Source organism: Centroberyx gerrardi, chromosome 1 (assembly GCF_048128805.1).
Source record: "Centroberyx gerrardi isolate f3 chromosome 1, fCenGer3.hap1.cur.20231027, whole genome shotgun sequence".
Taxonomy (NCBI): domain Eukaryota; kingdom Metazoa; phylum Chordata; class Actinopteri; order Beryciformes; family Berycidae; genus Centroberyx; species Centroberyx gerrardi.
Window position 1 is genome coordinate 26084159 of NC_135997.1, and position 20625 is coordinate 26104783.

The 20625-nt window shown below is 44.7% G+C and overlaps 1 protein-coding gene across 1 annotated transcript in view; it reads right to left on the reverse strand.

Moving 5' to 3' along the window:
• The window catches only part of fto (FTO alpha-ketoglutarate dependent dioxygenase), a 124634-nt gene that overhangs the window by 63028 nt on the left and 40981 nt on the right, over positions 1–20625 (reverse strand). Inside the window, exon 8 of the mRNA XM_078285181.1 lies at positions 3895–4019. Coding sequence (XP_078141307.1) covers positions 3895–4019 — 125 coding nt within the window. The remainder of the gene's footprint in view (positions 1–3894; positions 4020–20625) is intronic.

Sequence of the window (20625 nt, forward strand, 5' to 3'; positions counted from 1 at the left end):
TTGTTGTAGGTGCAGTATATGTTGTATGCTGTCTTTCTGCAATATTTGTCATGATGCTGCTTTCTTGGCCGGATAGTAGATATTTAATCTCAAACCTCAGAGTTTGTTTAAAAAATGTTAAAGAAAAAAATAACACCCAAGTCCCCCCAAACTACAGCTACTTCTTGATTTACACATCCTGAGCTGTCCAACTGTTTCCCATGCCAAAGGTCAGTGGCTGCCTACTCTCCTACCGGCCCACACTGAGAGAAGGGAGGACAGGGGTTGCCAAGTCAGGCACAAACCCTGCTTTGGGTCATAAACACCTCCGCCTGCCCCCCTCGTCTCACCTCCTTCTCTTCTCCGCTCCATAGAGGTGAGCTGGGTTTGCACTCTGTTAATCTTTCACTACAGGCCCGCTCGCTTTTACACAGGCCCGCTGGAGAACAGAGGAGGGGAATGAAAGAGGGGTAGTAAAGGAGGAGAGCGGATGAAAGAGGAGGAAGAAAAAGCCATAGAGAGGGCCAGATGGGCACCTTCACAGTCCATTTATCAAACCCAATGTGGCCCTCCCCTCCCCTCCCCGCTGCTCTCATGTCCTAAACCCCCATGTAATTCTGTAATGATTTTCATTATCATATAATGACCTTACAAAGCCTACAGCAGTTTGCATGGTCAGTACAAAACTCACAGCTGTTCCCTTCAGTGTTTGCTCGCCGGCTGTGACAAAGCAGGCTTTTTTTTTTTTTATTGGTCAGAGCAGTGACCTCTAGGCTCTGGAAGGTCAGCCTGAGGTCACCTCGCCCAGGAGGGTCCAAGGTGGCCGTGGGCGTAGAGTCAAAAACCTGACATTAGCGTCACACTATGGAACATTGTTGGGTTTTTTGTGGATGTTTGCCGTTTGACTCCAACCTAACAATGAAACCTCCTTTTATGGCATCTGCGTAGGAGTGAAACTAGATCCATGCATTTTCAAATCCAAATAATTCCAGCACAGTTACAGCGTTTCCAATCTTAACACTTCTGGTACCAACAGATACGTCATTTCCTATCCCAATAGTCCTGCTGCCAGGAGGCTGTCCCTTCTGGGCGGTTGAGGATACATTTCCAGGCTGCTCTTCAATCTGCACTTCTTGCGTGGCATATTCAACTGCCGCGCTACGGTACAGTCACCCACCCATATAATAATTCCTATTTCCGAGGGTACTCACGGGGCATTTACCAAAGGGACACGGAGGGCAGCATCTATCAAAGAATTCACCATGTGCATCGGGAAAACCCAGTTACCAGAAAAGCTCATAAGAATAAAAAAGCTCTCATAACTTCATTGGCTCTGAGTGAATGAATGGACTGCCTCTGCTGGCGGGGAAAGCCGAGGCATCAGTCACTCTGAGTACCCATAAGTCACTTGTGAAGACCCAGTGGTCACCGGGTCCAATTTCTCTTTCTTTCCTCTTGCTGGTGCTAAAAATGCCCTGGAGGGAGAGAGTGGCAGCTAGCAGGCCCAGGTTCCACAGCACAGAGTGCTGCTTTAACTGGTGTTTAAGAAACGAAAGCCACAGAGAAACTTAATCAATCAGTGCTGGTTGTTTATGTTTATGTGCCCCTAGCAAGAGTCATCAATCATTCTTTTTTTTTTTCTTTTTTTCCATCCTTTTGCTAGTATTATGTGGTGAATGGCAACCATGGAAACAAAAGGCAGTATGATGATAAAAGCCTGCCTGTTGCATATTGCGCGGAAACCTAATTAGGACGCTCAATATAAAAAAAGCAGCAAAATGAATCAGCAAATTAATTTCAAAAGTCCCATTCCGGTGAGTGCTTTTATGGAAATAAATGAAGGTTTGAATGCATCAGACCGAAGTGAACTAAATCCCCTCTCTCTCTCTGCCTCTGCTTCTATAATGCACACTCCATCTTCAATTCAAAACAATAACTTTGCTTCTTAGCAGAATCCACAAACAAATACAAACTCTTTCTTCCTCCACAAAGAACTGGCGCGTCAGTTCTTTGCCCTCATCTGCACCGTATCTCTACTCAGCATCAGCGCGTCTCACTTAACATTGCACATGGCCATGTGTTTAGTTTCGTGTAAATGCTATCTGTTGACAGCCACTTGACAGATGACCCCTGGCTTTTTGTAATGGGGGGAGAGGGGGGGGCAGGGGACAGGCATTTCATGTGTGTAAAGGAGAGAAGAGATATAGAGAGCAGTCGGAGTTCAAACGCATTACAGCCCTGTGTGTGGGACACTTGCCCCCCTCCCAAACTAATCTAATCACTCCCTTCACTGCTGATAGAGTAAACTTCTGTCCACCCTGCCGACAAGGACTGAGCATTTCCTGTCCTGGTCTGTGATACAGGTTCTCAAGCTTAGGCTAGGGCTGGATATGGTTAGTAGGTGGCAACGTTGCATTGTGGGTGGTGGGGGAACGGAGGGGGGGGGCTGGCGATTGTTAGGCTGGGGGTGGGTGTGGCGGGATGGTTTCTAGCTTTCAGCACCTGCTGCTGGAATGCACTAGCGGAGCAGGCCCTACATCAGAGTTGTGAGGCTGCAGGCGTCAACGCGGCACGGCGAGGTGTGTGGAAACAGTCTGTTTACAAGGCTCATCTGGACGGGGCGCAGCTGAGGGTCAACTGGAGGGGACACTTCAAAACAGAGGGGCTGCATGGAAGGATGAGGGCTGTCACACCGGGGGAAGTTGGCGTAATATGTTTCAAAAGAAAAGAAATGTTGCTCGCAGGAATCTGCAGTCTGTGGATTCTGCCCTCGGCGCTTAGGCTTTCTTCAAGGTCTGAGTCTTGTCTGGCCCAAAGTGTGTGTGTGTGTGAGTGTGTGCATGTGTCTGACACTGAGGTCAAATCCGTTGATAGAGACAACAGGCAGTGAAACATATGTGAATGCAGATCTAGTGTATGCACGCCTGCCGGTGTGTTTGTGTGTGTCCTTGCTGGTGCTGAGGGGGAGAGAGTGGCTGAGAGAAGGAACAGCTAAAATAACATTGTCTTGTGTGTGAGGCCTTTCTTTATCTGAATGAATGGCCAGTGTTCTAATCCCTGCTCTCCCCGCTCTTATCTGGGAGGAAGGAAGTGACCGGGCTTATCCAAGACACACGTGTCGTTGTGATAGCTGTGATAGCTGCCAGGCCCAAGGACCACAAACAAACTCAAACACACACTGCCTATCTGTGGAATTCACATCAACTGCGTAGTAGGAATGAAAGTAGGGCTAAAGTGATATTCCTGATTATTTTGCTAGATGTGATCACAATTATTAATCATCCATAGTCTTGATGCTTTGAACAACATAATTTTACTGCAATTTTGGCCTCTTATATCAACATTTTGACTATTCTACACTACAGTGGGCATTCTAAATAAAGCATTTCCAAATTGCCAATACACACATATCCTACGGCTTTCAATTGTAGAAACTAAAGTCGCAATGTACAGCTATACACAATTTATTGTGTAGCCTGAAATGACATTTATGGAAGAATGTTTTCAAACATAAATCTAGTGCACCATGCTATAATATCCTAAACTCTCCTTAATAGGAATAAAGTAAAATTTCTGAAATTAAATTTCCACCATTTCAAGAATTGAATTCCTTATCTTACAAAATGTTTGCTTTCATGAAACTAAGTCTCACAAGTGATTGTTGTTTAAGTGAGGAGCTAACTTCAAACTTTTGCTTAAAAAACAGTAGCATTTTACATAATCAGTTATAAAATTAATCAGCTAAAAAAAACAGTGAACCTCAATTTCCAAAATGCACTTGGAGTGAAACTTTTCATTTGTCTGTGTGCTGGTGTCTTGAGTATGAGACAATGTCGGTGCTTGGCAGAGTGTCTGTCAGTGATTTATTTGTTGCTGTTGAATGTGGGGAACGAAGTTGCTGGTACATTGTCTTACCTGTCTCTCCATGTCTGTCTTTGTTGCTGTCTGTCTGTCAGGGCAGCGAGCAGAGTCTCTGCCATCTCCCTCCTGCCCTCCTCCGCTCGGCCCTCCTCCTCCACCGTGGACAGGATCAGCATGGTCTGAAAACAGAAGCAAACAAAAGTGCTAAGCAAGTGTGTCAAGTACAACAACCAGTGATGGAGTGGTACAGGTGGGTAAACCACAGAATGGCCAGAAATAGCGATATTTGATGCTTTTTTCTCTTTAAAGACCCCTCTTCATATAACTTCCATCAGTTTGATGCTACTTAGTAAGATGTGTAATATGAATTTACGTCATAAAGATCAATGTCAGCCATAAAAGGCGGCTAAACTGAGTTGTCTGCGGGTTTACCCTCCACTACATCCTTGAGAGCAGCACATCAAAACTATTTGGTTCTATCGACTGTTCCACTAAATTGTAAAACACATGGGAGGACGACCTAAAGCAATTCCCCCATCCCTTAGCTCCTAACCTCAGTTTAAAAATCAAGCTGCTCTGAGCCAAGACTCCATTATAACATCCCTGGGATGGCGACATACAGTAAGTCTAGTATAAAGTCAGTTTCACATCAGAGGATGGGCAAATTACACCCAATATTAGAGTGTGAGTCAATTAATCACGTCCTGCACAGCACAGTGTAATGTGTGAGTATCCCCCTGTTGAACATGAATTACAGGCCGGCTTAGAGTGTGACGTGGCGCATCAGCGCTAATCTGAGACATCCTGGCAAACCTTCGCCTCCAAGTCCTCGGCAGCCTCTAAGCCGGTTGAGAGGGAGTCAAATGAAAAGGGATCTGGCAGCCCAAATTAAATGCAGCGCTGTCAGCCACGCTCAAATCCCTCTTTCCCCTCACCGTCTCTCTCTTTCTCTCTACCCTTCACAGACTCTCTCTCACTCTCTCTGAATATCCTTAAATGTCTCCCCCCCTTCCTCCCAGCCTCTGAGAAGTGATGGATCTGTAACTCTGACTGACTCTGACGCCTTGTTAAGAGCAGTCTCTTCCCGTCACATCCACCAGTCAAACGCGTTCATTTCTTCCCATTAACAGGCACTCGCCTCCTCAGTCATCCAGCCCCTCTTTTTCAAAAAACCCACAATGTAAGGGAACCCTTCGTTTCTTCTCCTCTCCCTCTCTTTTTTTTAATCCCTCTCTGACAATCCACCTGTCTGTCTTAATTCGTGTGAAGACGGGTTTGATTGTCTGTGTGTGTGTGTTTCCAAAGGAGAGGAGTGTGATTTTCAGACAGAGTATTATGCTTACTTCCTCCACACCACACAGGACAGGTGTCAAAACATGTGGCAGCGTGTGACTGATTACACCTGACTCGGAGGAGACACCGAAGATTGCGGCGACCAGGAGGAAGCGGGGCCGGCTGTACGCCCTATGGAAACTGTACCTTCCGTTTTGGATCAAACCCCGTTCCCCCGGGATGATTGACGGGATAAGAAACTGCGAGAAAGTGCATTCAGAGTGTATCACCATCTCAGCCGGTAGACATCATATTGCCGCACTGGCCGCATTGCGTTGTGTCAGCGATTCAAGCGCGGCGACGGAGCACAAGTGATCCGTAGTTGATCCAAAACCTGCTCTGACGCGGTTTCTGAGCTTGCTTCAGCTCTTCCTGAAGCTGAGCCGGGAACTAGGGACTGAGTTGCAAGGCAGGCAAGACATTGCACCCTTATAGGCTAAACCTGACCTCAAAAAATACAAAAACATTATTCATTTTGTTGTTCGAAAAGAGCAAATTAAAACAAATAATTGGATTGGTGAGCATTGTGAAAAAAGCTATTGATTCCATGACCATAAACGCAACAGGTAAGAATAATAAATTCACTGTTGAAGATAAATATAGAACCAGACACTGGACTGCCTGAGCTTCAGAGGAATGATGATAACCCCTGAATTATGGAAACATTTAATATAGTGAAATACAAATCAAAGGTAGAAATGTTATCAATAAATAATTTGCAATAAAATCAAGAGTTCATGTCCCTTGAGGGAGCATTTCCTTCACAGGGGTTTTGGAGGTGACGGGTTCACTGATGGCCAAAATGCATCATCAAGTTTTTCTGTCCCAACACAGATGATGACAGAGGCCAACAATATAGTACCTAACGCCTGCCAACACACTGAACTCTGCTCACCTCTGCCATTAAACCTTGGCAAACACATTGGCGACAGCCTCTGTTTTAAGGGAGTGTGTGTACATGTGTGTGTTAGCAAGCCTCTCTTTATGTTTGTCCCTCTGCTAGTTCTTGCGGGTATGTGTGTCTCTGATAATGTGAGTGTGTGTTACCGAGCCGCCTGCCTCTGTGTGTGTGTGTGTGTGTGTGTGATGTTGTGTTTAGAAGACCCGGTGCTGAGTGAGGCCTTCAGGTTTAGCCCCAGGCTGATCCCCGGGCCATTTAGATGCCCCGCTGCTTGTTTACTGGCCAAGCCCAGCCTCAGTCAACCTCGGCCAGACCAGAGCCCTTTATCTCTGGGCCTGTGTTAGCACTAACCGGCCCCCTCTCTCCTTCTATTTACCCCTGGATGACAGTAGCTGTCCTCAGCCACCGCCCCGCCCCGCCTGATGCTGACCAGAGATGTCCCCCTGACCCGGGCCACACCGCGAGGTGAGCGAGAGGACAAGGAGGGCCTGGGTCGCAACCTCAGCCCCGGACCCAAAACCTACCCCTGTGTATTTATACTGCGGGTAGGCATAAACATTTCCGGGCCCCGTTCAGAGGCAGGGTAGGTAAACAAATACGCAGCCGGGCTGAGGTGATGTGCCGGCTGGTGGAGGGCTGGAGTGATGATAGCATTCCAAGTGAAGGCTGGCTGGGGGGGCAGCCTGGGGCGGCTCACTAACACCTACAACCAGGACTGTATCTTAACACCAACAAGCATCTGTCTATTCCATCCCATACAACATGCCACTCATTCGACACAGTGTAACCAAACAGGGCGATTAGGTTTGTTACAGCACACGGCGCGATGCGGTGTACATCCGTTAAAAATTAGGTCACCGCATAGCTTCCAGTATAATGAGAGGCAAGCGCTAAAAGTGAGAGGAAGGTTAAAAAAAGATGCATGCGGCACAGGAAGGTCGACACTCCATAAAACAGTGCTACCAGCTGACCGCCAGGGTGTCTCCGAAGCTGTTAACACCCCATGAAATGCCATAGCTGACATCAGACCAGGACTTTCAGGGGACCCAAAGCACTCTTAAGCCCATTGGCACCTAGCTAGGAAACTTTTATGTCTACAGCCTACAATAGCCACCCAAAATTCACCAGAAACATTCACTATTTTACCAGCCAAGGATGATTTCTAGAACAGGACAGAGCCTCTTAATGATGGTTGGTTACCTACCCAAGAGGTCGGTAGAGTCGACAAACTCACCAGCCACAGCCAAACATTCCCCAGGTTTTGGCTGGTGGCTGGTGTTAATTTCCCACCATGCAGCCACCCCTCCCATGCCCACCTCTGTCTGTCTAACTGGCAGCCTCCACGCCCGTCTCCCTGGCAGTAGCATGTGTAACAGGCCCAACGACACGGCGGCAGACTCCCCTGTATCTGCGTGTGCCAACCAGCCTGTGTGCCCATATGGAGGCAGGCAGGGCCCTGCCTAGTAATCCATCCTCCTGTTTATGACTGCTGGGCCACCGCTGGGGCCCCTCACTCATAATAATGACGGCACGCAGGCGCTCCGAACCTCCACGACATTCCATTTTACATTTAACATTTACATTCTAGACATTTAACTGACACTCGAATCCAGAGTGACTTACAGTGAGCGAGCAGGTAGGGGTTCAGTCTTGCTAAAGGACACGCGGTGGTTGATGAACACGTTGTGGCTGTTGCGGGGATTGATCCCGCTGTCTTTCTATTACAGGACAGACTCTATCCTCATGGCCACCGTCTCACAAATAAACGATGGCCTTAAGGGGTCAATTTAATAACCCACATATGTTGTTCTTATGGGACAGTCAAGGCAAACTGCCCCATAGACAATGAACGGCTGACTGATTTTGTGGACCCACATGATGTTTGAGTTTTTATACCCTAATGAGCTTCACTCTACAGTCGTGCTATTGCTTCTGAACCAGACTATGTACCTTTTATTCCCAGAAAATCCCCATGGGCGCTCTCTTAGTAACCTTTATCATCTTTCCAAATTCATTCTCTATGTAGCAGCTCCAGACTCTATATCTGGTGAGATCAAAAAAGTCTTAGTTCTCTCTTAGTTCTCTGGCTTCGTTCAAAAATGCCCTGAATCCATTTTTGGAAAAATGTTGCTACCTGAAATTCATCAGTCAATATTTTTAAAAGTCAGAAGATTCCATCCTCAAAAATGTAAACTATTTTGTAACCAAAGGTGTTAAGATCAGCCAAATTCCCCACAGGGATAATTTAAGTTTCATCTTATGGATGGGTGATGTCTCATATGATTTAGGACTTTATTAGTAACCCAATGTGTGCTTTATTTTCATGCCAGCAATCATTTTTTTAAAGAAAAGGTATGCTTTCTTTTCAAATGGTGGATTACTCATTTTGGAATTAAACTCTTCAAATAGTGGACTGTTTTAGATCAGTGTTTCTCAGTCCTGGTCCTCATGACCAGAGCACTGCTGGTTTTCATTCTAGTCATCTAAATTGGGACTATTTCACACTTGGGATGCCATGTGAATGCAGTTACCTACCTGGTAGGATAGAAAACCAGCAGTACTTTGGGTCCCGAGGACCAGGATTGAAGACCATTGTTTTAAACCGTTGAAATAACATAAAATGAGATGTCAGACTTGAATGGCACCCCCTGCTGTCAATCCTGCTCCCTCCCTGACGTCCTCTTGCCTGTCTCCATGGTTAGCACATTAGCACGCTAGCTCAAGCTATAAGTTCCAGCCCTATTCTCCGAATCTCCTGACACTCCGCTGACTCCTGCTGCGGTTTAAGCTCAACTGCCCTGACATCTTATTTCATAGGCCCGAGGAGTGGGAGTTTGGCAGACAGCAGCCCCTTAGCTCTCTCTCCGTCTCCTTCTCCCTGCTAATACAAGAAACCAATATCACTTCGACCGCTGGTGGAAAAAGGCATCAGGCACCTTGCTCGGGGTAATGGATAGCTTCTGCTCGCCGATATGAACAACTGGGGAGCTATGATCCTGCCAGGGCCAGTTCCAGTTTGGACGAGGGATCTGTGTGTGTTTGCTGCGTGCCACCGCGAGTTACTTTTCTCCTGGGGGGGGGGGGGGGGGGGGAGATTCTCCACCGCTGGAAAAATTATATTAGCCCAGGAAGAAATAAGCCCCAGCCACGTTCACTTTCCTGTGACATCACACTTGCAGTCATAAAAAGTGTGCTGTGTGTTTTTTTCCTACCGTCTGCCTGCTATCACGTGATTAAAGAAAGCGCAAAATTGAGACGTATCTGAAATTTGATTTGCTCAGTTTCCATTAAGGTTGGCTGATGGAGATAAAGGGTGTGTGTGTGTGTGTGTGTGTATGGGTGTATGTGTATGTAGGATGTCAATATGGCCTCAGCACCGGTCAAGATTGTCTTCAACTCTTTGAAGCTCCATGACTTTTGATATGATGAACACAGATGAGCAGGACAATGGGGCAATAGAATGGTCTAGAAAGGATAGAAGGGGGTATTTTCTGTGTGTGTGTGTGTGTGTGTGTGTGTGTGTGTGTGTGTGTGTGTGTGTGTGTGTGTGTGTGTGTGTGTGTGTGTGAGTCTTTTGAGTTATTTGTGAAACATTGAGTAGTTCTTCTAATTGAAACTGAAGGAGCGTTTACTTCGAGGTACCCTTCAAAAAAGGTCTGTCAAACACTCCAAAAAAAAAAATGCTTCATTTATGGTTCTGTGATAATGAAGAAATTAGGATATAATTATGCAGACATATTTCACGGATTCTAGTATTTACCCATTAGTACTCCCCATTAGTTATGAATCAGTGCCATAACTGAGCCATAAAATCAATTCTATTCACCTCCCATCTTGAGGTTTCTTTGGAAAAACATTTTTCATATTGAGGAATCCTAAACACTTTAGCTTTTCAAGACACTTTAGTTCTTAGAGGCAAAGCAAAGCCCTAATCTTTATTGTGTGTGTGTGTGTGTGTGTGTGTGTGTGTGTGTGTGTGTGTGTGTGTGCGCGTGTGCGTGCACGTGTGTGTGTGTGTCAGGCTGTTCTTGCGATCTCCGTGGTGATAGATGGCATGGCCTTTCTGCCAGATTGACCCTTGCAAGGTCGCGGACGCCATCAATTACGTCAGCCCCTGAAGTGGGGCTTCCCTGCACACAGCGGATTATATGGAGTGTAAAACATTAGAAAAATGTGTCTGAAACATCAGAGCAACATGTTTGAAGTGACAAAGGGTGTGTGTGGGGGGAGAGAATAGAGACACTCCCAGAAAGGGAAGATCCCCTGACAAGTGATTTTGTTTGAAGGCATTGTGACACGCTGGAGTGGGCCGGGACGCTTTCTATGGCCCCGACTGCAGTCCATCTTCTGGGCAGAATGCTGCGGCGGTGGCAGGACATATGCTTTCCATGGGGTCAAATGAAGCAGAACCTACAGGGCTTTTGTGGTGCTCCCTTTTGGTGGGAAGAGAAAAGGCAAATCTGTTTTCGGGTTGCAGTCCAAAGGGCCCACAAGTATCACATACAAATCCCCCACCCCACCCTCTCTCGCAAAGCTCTTGTCCCTGTCTCACGATCAGGAGTGTGGATCCAGTTGGGGGTTTAATGGCTAAACCACATAGTTCATAGTCTGAATGAGCTCTGCAGATGTTTACAGCAGGCCTCCATTACAGGGGGCTAGCTGGGACAAGGGACACACACACACACACACACACACACACACACACAGAGACACACACACACAGAGACACACACTCACACACACTTCTTCCTGGCCTGGTAGAAATGCATCATCGTCCGTCACGACAAAGCTTTGAGAGGCGCTTGGGCTAATTTAGGACAAAGACGAGGGAGCAGGACAGAGATGTTTGCGATGAGCGCGACACTTGCTCACAAGTACCTTCTGCTCTGTTCAAACCCCCTTTCTCCCTTTCAATACGTGAAAGCTGCGTCTAGATTCTAGCTAGATAGCAGATTGTGATCAGCACCTCACTCTCCTGCCAGTAAAAAGCTTTTTGCTGACTGGGGCCAAAGCCAGCCATTCTAAGCCCCGAGAGTTACAGTGTTACACAAACTGCACCATACCTCATGTCTTCAAAAATGCTAAACCAATAAAAAGGGTTTCCATCCATCTAGGCACGCTCACACAGAGGAATCTTGTTTTAGAGGGGGAATGTGCCTGCAGGGGTTGAAATGCGCCACTAACAAAGTTTTGATTGACTACAAGAAGTCTGAAGTGTAGCGATTCTTCACTTTTTGCATCTGGCTCGAAACCACGCGTTCCTGCAGGGAAAGTAGACGGGCCTTCATACAATATGTCTAGTCTGACATACAGTGTGCAGGGCCTATAGAAGTATAGTGAGCAGTGAATGACAGGGAAGAACTAGGCCTGCAGTATACAGTGCAGTAGATAAAGATCTCCACAATTGCGGGCTCACTACCATAAACAATATACTGCAGAACAACTAGTCCAAAACAAAACAGCTCAAGTCCTTAAACAGTACAGGCCTGGACTGTTGTGCTGTGAATACCATTCAGTTTTTCTTGATTAGTTTTGTATGTTCTAGAAAAAACGTTGGCTCTATGGATAAATTTGCTGAAGCGGGGCTAAAAGGAAAAACACCAATGATGAGCCAACATCATAAAAATCTATTTTGTATTTTTGTTTGCCTGTGATGTTTCTGGTTATGTTAATTATGTCAACTTTTACATATTTAGCTGTGTTGTCAACAGACAGTCCACAGCATCACCAGACTGTACAGTGGTGAGAACTAATAACTTTTAAATGTGAACAGGCAGAAAGACTGCTGACACGTTTAGCTGCTGTACCAGGATGGCCTATGGGTATTGATGTGTATTCATGGTACCTGCAGGTTTCAGAAAGACTTTTCAAGGCTGTTTTAATTTGGGCTGGTTAAAAAAAAATAATTTTCAAACTTACACGCTCACCCGACTAGACGTTACCCAGAAAACCTGGGAAGAAGTGTTCCACTGTGCAGGGTGATATACACTAATTAATAAAAAGGAACTAAGTAAATTGAATGCAATACATAATACATTTTTTTTCTTATCACGTCTACCATCTATGTATTGAATCGCATAGTGTAGATAATTGTGATGAATCAAGATTTGATTTTAAATCGAATCGTGACACCATGAATCGAAAACAAATCTTGAGATTCACAAAGATTCCCGCCCCTAGTTGTAAAGCTACCTGTAACTAAATTTAAGACCAATTTACAAACATAAATAAATAAATAAAACACATAAAATAACGAATCAAAGCTGGCAAAACCAGCCTATTTTCCACTTTTCTGAAACTGTAAAGGAGCACTATAAGAAAATGGACACTATTTTAATACTTTTAAGGTCTTAAATGTGGACAATTTATTTTAAGACTTAGGAATCTGCGGATACCCTGTTATTACTGGCTACTTCTATCATTAATGTAAAACAGGGATGTTAGGGTTATTAATGCGCCTCAGAACATACCTGAATTTCTCGCAAATAACACTCTATTCTTCCCAGCATCCCCAGTGAGTAGCGCATCCCACCTTCCTTGTGCTATGAGTGTGTGCAAGTGTGTGTGTGTGTGTGAGGCTGCTCCCCACCCAGGGAGGCTGATGAGAGCGGCTAAAGGGTGTTTATGAGACTGTTAGCCAGGAGAGGATGCCGCCCTGCAGCTCTCGCCCAAATAAAAGAGCCATTTATTACATCCAACATGACCCTCTCATTACACACAAATAGGAATTAATGAGCGCTATATCGGGCGCTCCCAGCGGAGCGAGGCGGGGCCCGCTAAAGGACTAGCGTTAATTACACTGTCCTACATCTCACCCATTTAACACCGCCCACCGGATCGCTCTATCTGCAGGGGAAGGGCATGAAGAGGGGGAGCATCTCACTACCTGGAACGATAGCCCCTGTGAGCTTCATCACTGTGGTACAGCCCCAAAGTAAAGGCCGCTCCGATCTTCCCATCTGCTCCTGCACTGACCTTTCCTCTGACATCGAGTGGGACATGTCTAATTACTGTAATATTGGCTACTAAAGTGGTCTAAAAACATCACTTGAAACATCACAGTGTGGTTTTCGGGAACTAGTGTTTTGTTTTTTCCCCCTACGTTTTGACTGCCTTGAGACATTACAGGGGGAGAGAATGTGCTTTACCAGCAAACACACACATCAGGTTTGATCTCCGTCGGGTTATCCTCTTCATACATGCCTTGTTGTGAAAGGTGCGCAGACAGAGAAACAAAGCTTGGAACTTCCCAGCATGCTCCTAGGACTTGTACTTCCTCTCGACTGTACTCGCATCCCCCTGTCTGCAGCATCACTTTTTTCATTTTCCTCCTCGTTCACTTTCGCTCCCTCGCTCTCTGATGCCGGCTTAAATCCTGCTATTATCTCTCTCTTCCCTTCACCCCTGGCAAGCGCCTCACCCTCCCTCCCCCTTACCCCCCCCTCCAAAAAAAAACTCCACAATTATCGCAGACATCTTTTCCCATAATTCTCCTTTTTCTTTGCAATTCTTCAAGCGAATCAGACAATTTTACAGTGTCTTCCCGTCAGGATCACCCCATTCTCTCCACTCATTGTTCTCGACGAAGGCTTTACGCACTTAAGCAGCCGAACACGATGGCTGCTCCGATGACTTTGGAGAATTAGAGGAGGTGGGGTGTGTGGCAGCTGCGAGGAAGGTATTGAGTGCCATTTTCTGTACTAGCTGCAACCTTTCAACTAAAACGCTGATTATGCATCTGATCTTCACCTTAACCATATCCTTAACCACACTGGAGACCGTATGCCTGACACTCCCTTGCCCTAAACAGAGATGAAAACTGTCATTTGGGATCACAGATTGTTGAAAATCTAGAGATTTTTGACTTTGCAGCTTGGCCAGAAACCAAAGCCTGTATTAGGTGGGGGAGTGTTTGTTTTATTATTTCATTTTATTTATTTATTCTTTTACCTCGAGATTTCAGACCTGGCTTATCTGGAATATTTCAAAGTTCTGAATATTTCAATGTTTTGTTTTTTTTAGTTGTTTTTTTTTTACAGTGGTAAAGTGAGCTAAAGTGAAGTGATAAAAACAGCAAAGTGCTAAAATACAATGATCCAAAAAGAAGAAGAAGAAGTGGGTCTGTGAGGCCCTTTCTTCCATTTTTTTCCTAATATTTCCCTAACTTTTTTTGTGGGAGTTTATCCTTGTTCTCATTGACTTGACTTGATTATACTTATTTTGGGCAAAAAAAAAGTACATACAGTATGTGCACATTTTAAAATGTCCACAGACATGCTTATCTGTTCCCAGAAGATCATCAACCATAGGAAAAATATTGTACAAATGATGGACAAGTTCTGCTCATACATTCCATATTCAATGGACACTATAAGATTAACACTGCACAAATAAAACTGAACAGTTCACAAATTAAACAAGTGGGGAAAAAAGTGAGTTTCTATGCTATTAGTAACCAAACAACATGTTTTTTGTGTTAGTGATAATTTATTTCCCTTTACCACTTTGACATGCATGGCTGGGAGAGTAAACAATTACACCTGGATCAAAGTACTGGAATAATTACATGTCAAGTGCTGGTTAGTGGTAATATCACTACTCAGCTAGAGGAGCGCTGGGCTTTGCTATGAGAAGCTCAAAAATCTCTCTTTCATCTTTTTCACTTTCTCCCCCCATAAAGGCACTTTTCAACACACTCGCATGCACGCACGCACACACACACACACACACACTCCTCCCTTCCATCTCTCTCCCTCTGTTGGTATGACACAGGAAGAAGCTAGGCCCCGCAGCCAGCCCCGCCGTCCACACTGAATGCGATTAGGCTGAGCAGTGATTAATCTGGGCTGCCCCATAATTCCTCTTTACCACTTTAATGGATGTTATCTCCCCTCCTCTGAAGGCTTATCTTGCTGATCGGGGCCAAGGATGAAGAGAGGAAGAAGAGGAGAAGGAGGAGGCGGCTAGGGTGTGGGTGTGTGTGTGTGTTTGTGTGTGTGTGTGGGGGGGAATCAAACCAAATAAATACAGAGGTAAGTAAATAAGTGAGTAAATAAATGCGGGGATTGAGGGAGCTGCTAAGCGGATAAGACAGATCAGTCTCTGTAAAGTGCTCATTTGTTTTCTAAGAAAACGAGACGAGCCGCCTTCAAAGCCTGCCGATACAGTGGAAACACTGTCAACATCACAATTCACAGACAAACAAAATGAATTATCCAAACTGCTGTCAATAACAAAAAAAATCCCTCCCTCCCCCATTCTAAAGATGAGGTGTATTAGCTGACAGCTCCGGGTACAAAGAGAATGGAAGTGAGGCTTTTGGATGAGCTCATTTTTGTCATAAACGGCAGTGACGTAAAACAATGGCATTGTTTCATTCGAGGTCTCCGTGTTGGGACATGAACCGCAGCAACAACACAGTACAAATGATGGCAAAGTTCCGCTCATACATTCCATATTCAGTCATCCGCAGCGCTAAGCGAGTTGGCTCAGGTCTAAAGTGTATTGTGGGAATCGAAAGCGCCGCGGCACTCCCCGCCAAACCTCTCAGGAAAATGAGCTCTATCCTGTTAGCGAGAAATAATTACACACATACGAGGAATCGTCTTAATCGCTTTAAATGAGGAATCGTTTCACGGGAAATCGCTTTGAAACAGAAAAGATGAGTAACCGGTGTCAGGTATTGTTCAGCAATACTCAGGAATCAAGACACACAGTAGAACACATGTAACACACAGTAGAGTAACGGCAACCAGAGCAATTACCATTAGCTGCCACATGCGTGTGTATGTCTGAAGCCACTGTACCAAGCCAAGTCCCACTTTTTTACTGCATGTTTACTGAACTATTGCTCCATCCCCAAGAGGAATTAAAGTTGTTTTTCTCTGTTTTCAGCAATTGGAGGTGACAAGGAATGACCTGGTAACTACAGTAGTAGGTTGAGAGACACCAGAGTTTTGTGTTTCAATATATCATTTTTGCTCTACTGTGTCACATTTAAGAAAAAAAAATTAATGCAGAATTGATGCAAAATAAATGCATGAAACGGGGCTTCCACAATGGCTACCAGCGTAAAAATAAGAAATTAATAGTGAGCAACATTTTCAACTGCATAGAAAAACAGGTGCAACACAAACTGTTACATTGTCGTGGCACTGAAAACAGCATCGTCATGAGGACCTTCATCAGACATCTATCAGTATTTTCAATAAAGCTTCGGTACATGGGGACTTACTATGGCTACCCACAAGCCCATACATGCGTGTGTGTTTTTGTAAATATACATCCATGCGTGGGATGTGCAGCTGAGGAGTGGAAGGGTTAAAACCGTCCCGGCTCTCTTTTCCCGCGCCGGCTTGCAGCGATGTTGCGGTGAGATTCTGTCACAGACAAACCTCTGTGGGATTCCATTCACTACTACTGTATGTCTTTAGGTACAAAGCTGCAGGCTGCATTGGCTCCAGGTAACATAAACGCTCCCTTCAAGCCACCGCGTATCTGCCCATGAAAATTCTCTAAAGGGGTTTAAGCATTTACCCAGAACACTATCAGGCGCTGCCGAAAATTCAGCTTACCCTGTTGAATAGGGACTTCAAAGAGAATTGCAAATACCTTTGCACCGCGACTTACGCTACATTTTCTCCCCTCTCTCCCTCTCTCTCCTTCCCTTCCTGCTTCTTTTCATTTTATATTTCCAAACACAAGCTGCCGCGTGATGTAAAATGTATTATCAGCCATATATTTCCTCTTTAAATGAATAATAACAATAATCTTTGAGTAATTTCTTTTTTATACGGCTCCGTCTAAATAGGGCAAAGCAAGCAAGCTAATATAGAGCCGCGGGTAAACAAGGCTGTGCAATAATGAACGTGTGGATTAGGCCTCTAGTCTATGTTGTGCGATAAGGAAAAACAGCTGCTACTATCCAGGTAACAGCACGCATTGACTGTCAATGAAGGATAAACTACTGTGCAGCTGCACATTCACTTCCTTCATACACACCGTGGACACACTGTACACCCAGACAGACTGAGAGAAACACACACACACACACACACATATCCAGACACACAGACGCATGCAGACCTACACACACACATGCAGACACAAACACATGCAAACAAGCACACACAAGCATGGACACACATACACTTATATATGCAAACGTACACACACGTACCCACAGCACACACACAAAAACATGTGCAGACACACACACATATGAAGACAAACACACTCACTGACACACACGCATATATAGGCACACATATATTCATAAGAACCACGCGGAATTGTAATATATTACTTGTATAAGTCTAGAAGCCCAGTATACAGCTTAAAAAGCAGCACAAAATGAAGCAGAAGCTTAGTGTGATTTAATGTAAGAGATAATAAATGGCTTCATAATAAGCAATAAAAATGCTCTTTAAACAGTTTACTGTTTAGTTCACACTTATAATTAATCTGGGTTCCATGTGTGCATATAAAGCGGGTATAAAACTCTGCCCTGCTATGCGAGTAAAACAGAGAGTGAAAGAGAGAAGCGACTGCCGGTAAACATCTGCAACACGATTCAGCTTTGGCCTCTCGCTTTCTAAATATCCTGCTTTTTCCCTGAGCCGGACCAGCGTGGCGAGCTCTCCAAATAATACATTAAAAAAAATTGCTCCCTGAAATTATTTACGGTGAAACGCACAACAGAAAACCATAACATTTATAATGTTTTACAAAGCCATCAAATAAGTGGAGAGGGGATTAATTGCCCCGGCCCGACCTTAAAATAATTATATGAGCGGTGCAACTCTAAACTCCAATGAAATTGATACACTTTGATAATTAGATTCTTGGCACTGACCCGCTGAAGTCAATAAAGGTTATTAAGGCCAATTGCTGTCTAAACGCATTACGGGCAGGGTAAACTGTCCGTCGGAGGCCCCTGCTACTCCAGCGCCAATATGATAATCCATTCTCCGTCCTGGGGGTTTCTCCCCTCGCGCCTGTGTCTGCACTCTGCCATACAAAACCAGATTGGATTCGCTTAACCTTTCCAGGACTTTGATCAAATGAGCTCACACAGCAATAACATTTACATTGACCCCCCCCCTCCTCCTCCTCTTTCTTTCCACCCCCCTGCCTCCTCTCTTTCTCTGTCTCTACACACACACACACCCCCCCCCACCACCACCCCTACGCTAGGTCAATAACCTAATCAGCTATCGATGGTGACCGGGCCGGGCTGTGTGTGATTGCACTGCAACCCTCCTCAGCGGCCCAGATTGTTCCCGAAGACCGCTATTAAAGAGAGGCGAGAAGATGAAATGGTCACCAGGCGGATCTCTGCACATGCGCGTGCACACACACACACACACACACACACACACCAAAAAGAAAGCCAGCCTCCACCATAACCGCCGCAGCTCCATCAATGCCACACGATGAGACAAGAGACAGTGTGTGCTGTGTAAGTGTGTGTGTGTGTGTGTGTGTGTGACCAAACCGTTGGAAAACAGGGAGTGACAGGCTGGGTGCACGGAGTAGAGGAAGACATGGCCCCCGATACCCCTTCCTGTTTTGTACATCTTGAAGTATACAAATGTATTCAACTGAGTGGATCCCATTTATTATGAAAGTAGATTAATTTCCTTGATATGCGTTGAAAAGATTTCCATCTACAAGGCTCGTTCCCCTGTCAAATGAGGGGAGAGAGTGTGAGAGAAAGACAGAGATATGGGGAGATAGCAGGAGCGAGAGAGGGAGAGAATGAGAGAAAGAAATAACAGAGAGAGAGAGAGAGGGAGAGGGAGAGAGAGAGAGAGGGAGACAGAGTGCACTGAAATCTCTTTGCATCCGCGGTGGCTTTTGAAGTTGTGAGATGAGCAGCCACAGAAGTCAGGAAAGTGACAAATTAGGGAAAAAGCTGTAGTGTGCAAGCAGAGCTGCTAAATCAATTAAAGTCACGCCGAGTGCATACATTAACATCAGCGACACACACACACACACACACACACGTAGACACACAGGACAGGGAAAAAAAGGGAGATGGGCTCATGGGCTCGTCGCTGTCGCTTCTCCCCCACAGTGAAAAGAGGAAAGATAAAAAAAATTTTTAAAAAATGCCACATCGGTATTTAAAATATTCTGCATAAAGCCAAGACTCTCTGTCTATTGTCAGTCAGGTGGAAGCTATTCATTGTTGCTGGTTTAAGGAAATGTCACTATTGTATGATAGCCATGATAGCAGAGTCCTGGGGGACTGGAGGCTGCAAGCCAGGCCCGCTCAAAACGGGCTTCAGCACCCTAGACCACAGGGGAGGGGAAAGCCTTTAAGTTAATGTCCTTTAACCTGCCCCACCCTCCAGAAGCACCCTATACCTTACCTAGGCCACACACACACACACACACACACACACACTACACCATACACATTCACTGTACACACACACACACACACACATACTCACACTTGCATGCTCTTTATTCAGCAGCCCATCTCTTTGTTTCTATCAAGGAAGCAAAGGAATTCATGGGGTACCAGTTTGGAGAGAAAAAGGAGCCAGAGAAGCAGTGGACTTGTTTTTTTTTTTGTGTGTGTGTGTGTTTTTTTTTTGTTTTTTTTTTTTTTATCAGAATGTCATTCAAATGGAAGGATGAACATTTGCATGACAACAGGCTGAGGAGCAGGGGGGGAGCCCCAGGGAGAGACAGTATCCATAAACAGCAGCTAGTCTCCCCATATTGCAATATTCTTCACACAAACTAACACTAATAAACACACACATAGGCCAGCGCATCCCACAACACTGCGTGCTAAATATGACAATAAAGAAAGGCAGGGTGGCTGTTTGTATTGCTATTTTAGCAGGATAAAACAATAGGCTGTTTTATTGCTACAGTGCGTTGTGGGTGTATAGTACAACACTGTTGTTTTTTTAAACCCTATTTGAAGATGCATATTTTTGTTATTTTAAAATACCCACGATGATGTCAAATTTGAAAAAAAACATGCCATCTTAAAATATACCGTGTGGAAAAAAGAATCCGAATAAATACATGGTGTTGCAAATAGCATCTGCACACAGTAGGTCATTGTTATTTGATTCGATTACAGTATACTGTAAATTGCCAGCTTCATAATCTAAAATATATGCAATGCAGGAATGTAGAGGTAAAACACATAATTCAAATAAATCTGGAGCAATTGAGAGAAATGTAATTTAATCTAACTGCAGAAAAGCCCAAGCTATCAAAACCACCAAAAGGAAATCTATAAGTCACATCTATAAAAACCAAAAGTGCTTTTCATCAGCATATCGGGGGTCGATGTGTGTATGTTAATATTGCTTGCGAGAGCAATATTGTTGTCTTGCATCACAATAGTGAATCATTACATTTATGCATTCACCGGCGTTTTATTTTTCTGTGGGTCAAATATGCATTTCTGAAGTGGAAATGCTTGTTTTTGTGATTTGACACTGATGTGATTAATTGTATTTATACCCAAATAAATTAAACAATTAAATTAATGTCTATATAAATGCATACAAAAGTAATCT